The sequence below is a fragment of the Entamoeba dispar genome, genomic scaffold (genome assembly GCF_000209125.1).
Source record: "Entamoeba dispar SAW760 scf_1105229461871 genomic scaffold, whole genome shotgun sequence".
Lineage (NCBI taxonomy): Eukaryota > Evosea > Mastigamoebida > Endamoebidae > Entamoeba > Entamoeba dispar.
Window position 1 is genome coordinate 1 of NW_001854909.1, and position 8,897 is coordinate 8,897.

Below are 8,897 nucleotides of genomic sequence, written 5' to 3' on the forward strand. Positions count from 1 at the left end.
TCATTCTCATAAGATAACATTGTATGAATTATTCAAAAGTTACCAATAAAAATAGAAAGAAATAGAAAATGATATATTGTAATAACAATAATAAGAACATTAAAAATAAAAGAAAAATAATATGTATTATTTATATAATAATGGTATTTTGAGGATGCAAAATTACAACCAAATACATAATAAAATAATTTATAATATAGAAAAATTATGAAACTAATAACAGTTATATTATTGTAACTTCTCAAAATAATGAAAACATGAATAAACAAGTGAGTGTCATTAATTAGATTATAATTAATTAATATTTATTATATTTTATTTTATTATTCATTTTTATTTTCTATTTTTTTATTTTTAATTTCTTTTTCAATTCTTATTTATTAATTTTATTGTAAAACATCATTCATTCTTTATTTATTCTTTTTTGTATCTTTCTTATTTATTGTTCTTTATTTTTTATACCTTTTGTTTACTTCTTTCTTTTCTTTATTATCTTTTTTTGTTCTTTACTTGATTTCTTTCTTTAACTTTCTCTATATTCATTTTATTTTATTTTGAATATACTTTTCTTCTAATTATTATTTTTCTTTATCTCTTATTTTGTTTTCTTTTATTTCTTTTTATTTTCTTTGTTAATGTTTTTTATTTCTTATTTGTGTTATCTATATTATCTTTCTGTTCACTCCATTTTATATTCTTATTCTTATTCTCTTTTAATCCCTTTTTCTATTCCTTTCTTATTATACATTTGTTACTACTTTATCATTTATTTATATGTTCTTTAATATCTATATATTGTTTGTTTTTCTTTACAATTAGTAAACACATTGTTCAATACTAAGATAATATAATTTAATATCTGTTTTATATTAAAAAAGAATCTCATCTTTTTTATTGTCTTATGTTTTTTAACAACAATACATTCAGAAGGTCTTAGTTCAGTGTGCATTAATGTTTTTGTTTAGAACAGAATCCTATTTCTTCTAATAAAGAATTGAAAATGATATTACTAAATATTAAAGTATTTGCTTTTCTTGAAATGAGTTTATTTAATTATTTTTAAGTATAAATTAGAAAAAGTGATGAACTGACATTAGCAATTTGTGTTTTGAACGTTTAACGTCTTATATCATAATTTAACTACTATTTTCTTTTGAATTCTTGAAATTATTAATACTTCTTCTTGAGGTCGTATTGATTTCAATAGGTTATGTGGTTTATTATTAGTTTTTAGATTCTTGAAGAGTCTCTCATATGACCAAGCCACCTTTTTTCCTGAGCCTTCCATTGTAAGACGATTGTGATTCTCAATTTGATTTGTCTCTGTAACCTTATTTTCACTTTTTGGTGTTTGTAAGACTTCAAACTCTAATGATAAATTATCTTTAAATTATTATTTTTTTACAAAACACCTATCAAAAAATTATCAAATCAATGCTTGATTGAAAAATGGATTGAGAGCAGTTTTTTCTTTAGATGGTGGTTGTCTTGTTCGTGGGGGGTTACTCTTTGTGACTACAAGGAAAGAGTGATTTTTATTTTGTCCAAAACACCGTTGTAATATGTTAATGTATGAATTCATCTCGGCTTGTTTTGTAAACTCATACTGACAATATGTTTGAGATAAAATGTGGTTGATTTTGTTAATAACGTCATTCTTTTTTTGGTGGTCCTCCTCATTTGGAACATTAATGAAAGGATGGTTTGTTCTTTCTCCTGCCATTTTTAGTGTTATTCCTTTCTTTTTGAAGAACTTTTGCGCATGACTACGGACTTGATAAATGGTTTTTGAACCAATAAAAGCAGATATTTTAGCATAGTCCCTTCCATATTTATTAAATGCTTCTTCAAATTTAGACCTTTCTTCATCAGTCCATGTCTCTCGCCTTTTTCTATTCTGTTTAATCCCTCCAGTCGTTTTGAATAAATTCTATAAATTAGATTTTTAATTCTTTTAAGGGATTTGAGGTACTAAGAAACAAACCAATTCAACCACACTATTATTATCTGTTGTGTCATTTTCAGTAGAAGAAAGAGTGACACTCATTTTTATTCTCTTTTCTATTCCTGAAGATTTGTACTTAAGACAATATGCCTTTTCATCCTATTTTTTATTCTGGAAGATAACAAGATAAGAACTATAAAATGAAATGGACTTTGGAGATTGTATTAAAGTAAGATATCTTAGATAATTTGAATGTATTTTATATAAAAAATTAAATATTTTTAATATATCTGAGAAGAAAAAAAAAACCAAAAATCAACCTTTTAAATACATTTATAAAAAGAGATTTGAACTAAAAATTCATAATATATGAAACTGTTATTGGCAATACTATTACTTAGTGTTTTTACATTAGCTGAAGATGAATTCAGTATTGAAGAAGACTTTGACTTAGAAAATGATGACCTTGATGAATTAGATTTTGGAGATGATGATGAATATGAATTAGAAGACGAATTAGAAGAGGATGATGATGAGTTGGAAGATGAAGACCTTGATGAAGGAGATGAAAATGAAGAAGAAGGTGATAGTGAATTTGATTTGGAGGACGATGATGACGAAGAACGAAGAAGACGTAGAAGAAGAAGAAGGTCATGGAGAAAATGGTTTAGAAGACATCACAGGAGACCACGTAGACATTACCGTAGAAGAAGTCATAGAAAACATTTTAAGAAAAATAACAGAAAGCATAGAACAAGAAATAACAGAAGACACAAAAGAAGAAACACTAGAAGAAAGGTAAATAGAAGAAGAGTAGGTAAAAAATCAAATATTAAAAGAAGAGCTAATAGAAGAATTAAAAAGAGAGTAAATAATAGAAGAAGACCAAATAGAAGATATAGCACAAAGAAAGCACAAAGAAAAGCAAGATCTTTATTAAGAAGAGTCAAAAGAATTCTTAAAAAAAAAATTAGCCCAAAACAAAAAAGACAAGCTAGAAAAGCACTTAAACAATTAAAAAAAGTAATCAAAGGAAAAGTTTCACCAAAGAGAGCTTTTAGACAAATTAAAAAAATTAAGAGATCTGAAAAGAAAGTTGAAAGAAAGATAAGAAAGAATACTTATAAAGCATCAACTTCATCTACAACTTCAAAGAAGTGTAGTTGTTATAAAGTAAAAGCACTCAAATTAAAATTAAAAAAATTGAGTAAAAAGATGTGTGACTTAAAGGCAAAAATCTCAGTTGCTAAGAACGAAATTAAACACCAAAAATCTAAAAGACACCATTACGTTAAAAAAGCAGAAAAACAAATCGCCAAATTACAAAAGAAAGTTGGTTCAGTTGCCAAAAAAATAGCAACCGCTAAAGTTACTAAACAAATGAATAAAAAGAAAGCAAAAACCGTTGCTAAAAAATCTGAAAAGAAAGTAGTAAAAATTTTAAAGAAGAAGTAAATGATAATTCATTTGTTTGGAACTAAATTTTAATAAAATATTTATAAAATAAAAATTATTTTATAGAAAATAAATAATAAAATAATATAAAACTATTTTTATTTGTTTTAATTATTTTGATAAAACTATTTTTTCTAATTTAAAATACTACAACTTTATCATTTAAGATTTAGTTTCTTTTTTTTTATTTAAAATTAAAAAGAATAAATAAAATGTTTTATTGTATTATTATAACATTATTATCCTATCAGAAAAAATATTAAAATTTTTAAAACATTATCTGTTCAAGAATTTGATTATTTTTCTTTTTTTACTTAATAAAATTTAAACGGAAATTAAAAGAAATTAAAATTGAGTTAATTTGAAAAAAGATGAACATTTAGATGAAATAGTAAATAAATTAAAAATATATTACTGGGTTTAAAAACTTGAAAAATTATAGTTTTTTTTTAAATATTTTTCAATTATACTATTATTTATTATTATAACATTATAAAATATTGTCATAAATAAAACGATTTATTTCAATACTAACCAATAAAAATTAAAATAATTTGATAAAATACAAACAAAACAATGATAAATTTAAATTAACAACTCATTTTCTTCTTTATTGTTTATTAAAATATTTAAAATTATTTTCTCAAAAATAAATTTTTAAAAATAATTAGTATGAAAGAAAATAATTAAACATAAAGGTATAATAAACACAACTTTTATGTAAAGAATTCTAACAATAACTTATTATTCATTTGTTTATTACTTATAAAGTAATATCGCCTTCTTGGGTAAAGAATACTAGGTTATAATAATAAAAAATGGTTCATAACTTTCTGACTATTAATATTAATTTTGGTAACTTAGTTATATTATGAATAATAAACTTAAAATGAATTTTATCTACAAAAACATCAAAGAAATAACTTATTTTTTTTAATATTAAAACTATCTTTAGAAGGAGAAGTATTTCAAAATTTCAATCCAATAGTAAAAAGAATAAAATGACTTTTATATTTTAAATGAAAGATGTAACAATAAATTAAACTAAATAATCCTCAGAATTTGTAGTTGTAGATTCACTAGTTCTTTGAGTAATTCCATCTTGAGAATTTGTTAATAATGGAGAATTAAGATTGTCATTTAAGTCATTAATAAATTCCTCATTACTATCATTTATTTCTTCTGTCATTCTTGGGAGAATAGAAACTTCTTGATTTGTATTTTGTTGTTGAAGAGTTTCATTAAGTAATCTATATGAACTTTCACTAATAAGAATTAATACAATAGAATACATCATAACAACTATTTCTTGATAATCAGCATATTCTATATCTTTTAAAACTTGAAAACAAGTTTTTTCAGTTTTAATTCCAATAGGACTTAGACAAGTAGAATTAGTAAGCGAACTAGTGTTAATTAATTTCCAACCACAACAATCATACTAAATAATAATTACTCTTAATTTAAAGTATTAAAAAATGAGTAACTAATAAACACAAACAGGAATTTGAAATATTCTTGCTTTCTCCTCATCCATAGTAAAAAGTTGTCTTAAGTCATATGAAAAATAAGAGATTGATCCAATAATAAATATTAATAACATTAAATTTATTATTCCACCTCCGTTAATGAGAAATCCATTCATTAAACTACTTGTAATAATTAATAAAATACCACAAATAAACAAAGATGCTCCAATAGCATAATTAAACCCTCTAAAAAATGTTTTACTATATTTTATCATTGACTTTTTGGAATCTGTTATCTTATTAAACCCTCCAAATCCAGAGACTATTTCAACACTTATACCTGAAATGATTAAAAAAATACCAAAACAAATACCAAAAATCCTTGACTTTTCCATTACTTCATTCTCAGTTCTTTTTTCATAAACTTTTTTCAAAAATGAAACTAAAAATTTTATTTTTTTTAATTCATTTTCTAGTTATGCTTAACTAAAACTATTCCTTCCAATACACTCGATAATGAAGAATAATCATCAACAGCTAATTCTGCTCTTTCTCCTACACCAATAAGAACTGGTGTATTATGTGTTTGGAATCCAGTGATAGTTTTAGGTGATCCAGCTTGTCCTGCAACATCAACTGCAACACCAACTCTACACGAAGTTTCAACAATTTTACCATTTTCGTCTATTGGCATAAACATTCTTGGTTTCATTGCAAGGCACAAAGCATTTATGATATATGTATTTAATCCAGAAATACGTTCCATTCCTTCCCCTCCAATAAAAATGAATATTAAAATTCCTGCCAACGCAATAGGATCCATAATAAATCTATCTGAATACATAGGACTAATTCCAATTGTTCCTTTTCCTAAATGAACTAATCCTTGTGCAACTTTAACACAATACAATGATTGATAGTCATTTACAAAGAATGCGGCAAGTTGGTCTAATAAACTTATTGCCCGTGTTGCTTGAGTTCCAGCTGAAACAAGTCCAATAGAAAGTATAGCATTTCTTGCAGCAACTAAATCAGATCCATGAGCTAGTCTTGTTAATTGTTCAAGTAATCCTACTTTTGGTTTTCCAATAGATGTTAATGCTAATGCAAATGGAACATATCTTTTAACTGATGGTTCTCCATATCTTTGAACTTCATTAATTAATCGAGTTGATAATTCAGTAGAAAATTCATCAGACATTAAGGCTAAAGCAACTCCAATAACAGCAACTCCACAAGCTTTTGTTTCATCATCTTCATCATGTTTACCACATGCCTCCATTAATTGTTGAACTTTTAAAATATTTGATGTTCCTGCAAATGCACAAGAAGAAACAACTAACATCGCGTATTGGTTTACTGGAGATGGTAATGCTCTTACAGTATCCATTACTAGTGATGCACTTTCACCACAACATAAATGCAAAAGTCCTAATCCAATAACTAGCATCTTACATGAAATACTTTTTAAGAAGTCATCATTTCCATCATTAGAAAAGATAATTGAAAGTATTTGGTCAGCAATATCTCCATCCATAGTTCCTTCAAATATTAATCCTAATGATAAAGCAGCATGTCCTACAGTTTCAAATCCAACTGCATTAATATCATTTAATACTGCAATTAAAGTTTCTTTCATTTCTATCTTACGTGTTCCAGCATACGCAAGTCCTAATCCAAAAATACTAAGCTTACGTTCAATGGCAGATGTTTCAGCCCCTAATTTATCACTTAAAAAGACTTGTGCAAAATCAACATCACTTTGTACACCACTACAACATGTTCCAATACCTAATAATGCACCAGCTCTAACATACATTGAGTCAGATCCAATAAATGAAGTAAATTGTTCAACATCTTCTGGTCTCCATAAATGAATTAATCCCATTCCCGAAGCTGCTGCTACTTGTCTTTCACTTCGTCCTGTGGTGACATATTCTCCATTATTAGCATGAATCAATGAATCATAACCAAATCCTGCGTTAGCTAAACAATCAGCTACACACAATCCCATTTCTTTAGAATCTTGTGGTTCTGGTCTTTGACTCACAGTAAGACGACTTGGTAAAGGTGCAGCAGTACAAATTTGTTCTGGGGCTTTAACTTCTTTTAATCCTAAAGCATTAATTAATTCAGTAAAGTACTTATTTAAATTACTATTTCCAAGAGCTGTTTTAACAGTTTCATTTTGAATTAAATTAATAATATTTTCATCTCTTATTCTTGATAATAAACATCCAATTTGCATTAAATTAGCTTTGTTATTTTGGTTTTCTTCAATAACTTGATTTAAACCTCCAAAGTCATTTGCTTTAAGCATTAATCTAATAGCGTCAGAATATTTATGTTGCTTAATAGCAATATGTAATAAAAATTGATAAATTTGTTTGTCTTGTGGTTCAGGATAATAAGCTGCACATGATGATGCGTATAACAATAATTTATCAAATCGAGCTTTCTCACTATATTGTTCTAACATTACTAAATTATTTGTTTCTATACAAAAATCAACAGCATCTTGTTCTGCATTATGTTCAATATGAAATTCAATCAATTTTTGTGCAATAGGAACAAGTAAATCTTTTTGTTGTTGCCAAACATCAACAACTTCACCAGTAAGGTTTCTTGTATATTCGTGTCCCCATTGTCCTAAATCATCTAAATGACCAAGTAATTTATATTTTAATGACTCTCCTTTTTCTCCATTAGTCATTACTAAAACACTCAGTACATCAGCAAGGGATTGTCTTAATTCCCCATTTATTAATTGCGAATGAAATTGTTTTAATTGATCTAAATATGGTCGAATAAATTTTGTTGTTTTGGGTAATGTTGTTGCAGAAGATGTATTATCTCCCCTTAATGTTTTACGCAATAACTCAATGGCACTAGTTGATATTTCAATGTTTGAGTCTTGAATACGTTTGACAAGAAGTTCAATTTCTTCTTTTAATTGATCATCTTCATTAATTTCGACAGGTGTTTTACTTGTTGGACGACTCATATTCTTTATTTTGATTTTGAAGTTGTGAGTTCTTTTTTCACTTTCTTTTCTTTTTATTTTTTTATTTTCTTAAAACTTCATCACTTTTTTCTTTTTTTTTTAAATAATTTTAGATAATTTAAATGTATATTTCGGGAGTATTTTATTTATTTGAAATAATTTATTAATTAAATTCTTGTTTTACTGATTTTAAACATATAAAAAAAGATTTTTTCAATGAAAATAACAAGCAAACAACAAATGAATAAATTAAGTTTCATCAACACCACTTTCTTTTATTTTACTCACTGATACTTCACTAACTAATCTTATCCAAGTCTTATCTTTGCTACACCATAATCCTATACTGACTAATGGCAATAACATTCCACAACTACCTTCATATCCATAGCTCATTACCACATTTCTTTATTTACCAGCCAATGCTATTCCATGACTTTAGTTCTGTCTTAACCAATTTTTTTTAAGGCAATACAATTTATTGTTTGGTGTTAGTGTGTAATACGTTTCTGTCTCAGGGACAAATTGTTGTTCAACTTTTTTACAATAGTAATTGTCATAATGATTGGCATCATTTGTTGTTGTCCAAGCAAGGTCCAATAAGTTTTACAAATTGTAGTTTATATTTTTTAACAGTTATTTTATTCTATGAGCAAACAAGTGGGTTGTTTCATTTGTCCACATAACAAGAAAGGTTAGTTAACTGTATCACATGCTAAACACTACGAAATGAATATTAAAGGAATAACAATATATTGATATATATGATGGTGTTTCAAAAAAAAAAGTGAGAGTATTAAAGGATGAAAGTAATTTGGTATTGATTTTAATGAAAGAGATATTGATAGGTTGATTGATATGAATAATGATGGAATGATGGAATGGGTTTTAGTATCAAATTCAGTTAATTATGATTAAATTATTAGAAGGTATAGTAGTATTAATTTATTGACAATAGTATTTATTTGTAGAGTTGATAAATGTGTGATTGAGTTAAAAAGTATTTAATTGTATTTGTTAAAAG

The 8,897-nt window shown here is 25.8% G+C and overlaps 4 protein-coding genes across 4 annotated transcripts, besides 21 other annotated features; 1 reads left to right on the top strand and 3 right to left on the bottom strand.

The window, feature by feature from the left end:
• The first annotated feature begins 44 nt into the window (after positions 1-44).
• Positions 45-120: a microsatellite.
• Positions 45-146: a microsatellite.
• Positions 147-176: 30 nt separating this feature from the next.
• Positions 177-209: a sequence feature (AT_rich).
• A 93-nt stretch (positions 210-302) lies between these two features.
• Positions 303-391: a microsatellite.
• Positions 392-406: 15 nt separating this feature from the next.
• Positions 407-525: a microsatellite.
• A 13-nt stretch (positions 526-538) lies between these two features.
• Positions 539-631: a microsatellite.
• Positions 632-639: 8 nt separating this feature from the next.
• Positions 640-811: a microsatellite.
• Positions 812-842: 31 nt separating this feature from the next.
• Positions 843-877: a sequence feature (AT_rich).
• A 167-nt stretch (positions 878-1,044) lies between these two features.
• Positions 1,045-1,073: a sequence feature (AT_rich).
• Positions 1,074-1,374: 301 nt separating this feature from the next.
• Positions 1,375-1,404: a sequence feature (AT_rich).
• Positions 1,405-1,426: 22 nt separating this feature from the next.
• On the bottom strand, positions 1,427-2,047 carry EDI_157920 (uncharacterized protein; the record flags this gene model as incomplete). Its single annotated transcript, XM_001738995.1, has 2 exons — positions 1,427-1,930; positions 1,985-2,047. 2 exons carry the CDS (start codon positions 2,045-2,047, stop codon positions 1,427-1,429), a joined length of 567 nt encoding a protein of 188 aa, XP_001739047.1.
• Positions 2,048-2,200: 153 nt separating this feature from the next.
• Positions 2,201-2,235: a sequence feature (AT_rich).
• A 79-nt stretch (positions 2,236-2,314) lies between these two features.
• EDI_157930 (splicing factor, arginine/serine-rich, putative) lies at positions 2,315-3,400 on the top strand (the record flags this gene model as incomplete). Its single annotated transcript, XM_001738996.1, has 1 exon — positions 2,315-3,400. The coding sequence occupies one exon, from the start codon at positions 2,315-2,317 to the stop codon at positions 3,398-3,400; it is 1,086 nt and encodes a 361-aa protein (XP_001739048.1).
• Positions 2,429-2,595: a microsatellite.
• Positions 2,675-2,842: a microsatellite.
• Positions 3,401-3,423: 23 nt separating the features above from the next.
• Positions 3,424-3,674: a sequence feature (AT_rich).
• A 118-nt stretch (positions 3,675-3,792) lies between these two features.
• Positions 3,793-3,814: a sequence feature (AT_rich).
• A 17-nt stretch (positions 3,815-3,831) lies between these two features.
• Positions 3,832-4,070: a sequence feature (AT_rich).
• Positions 4,071-4,324: 254 nt separating this feature from the next.
• Positions 4,325-4,345: a sequence feature (AT_rich).
• Positions 4,346-4,439: 94 nt separating this feature from the next.
• Positions 4,440-5,264, bottom strand: EDI_157940 (uncharacterized protein; the record flags this gene model as incomplete). Its single annotated transcript, XM_001738997.1, has 2 exons — positions 4,440-4,841; positions 4,902-5,264. The coding sequence occupies 2 exons, from the start codon at positions 5,262-5,264 to the stop codon at positions 4,440-4,442; spliced, it is 765 nt and encodes a 254-aa protein (XP_001739049.1).
• Positions 4,983-5,016: a sequence feature (AT_rich).
• A 48-nt stretch (positions 5,265-5,312) lies between the features above and the next one.
• Positions 5,313-5,335: a sequence feature (AT_rich).
• Positions 5,336-5,341: 6 nt separating this feature from the next.
• Positions 5,342-7,873, bottom strand: EDI_157950 (26S proteasome non-ATPase regulatory subunit, putative; the record flags this gene model as incomplete). Its single annotated transcript, XM_001738998.1, has 1 exon — positions 5,342-7,873. One exon carries the CDS (start codon positions 7,871-7,873, stop codon positions 5,342-5,344), a length of 2,532 nt encoding a protein of 843 aa, XP_001739050.1.
• A 29-nt stretch (positions 7,874-7,902) lies between these two features.
• Positions 7,903-7,974: a microsatellite.
• A 37-nt stretch (positions 7,975-8,011) lies between these two features.
• Positions 8,012-8,047: a sequence feature (AT_rich).
• Positions 8,048-8,897: the final 850 nt, after the last annotated feature.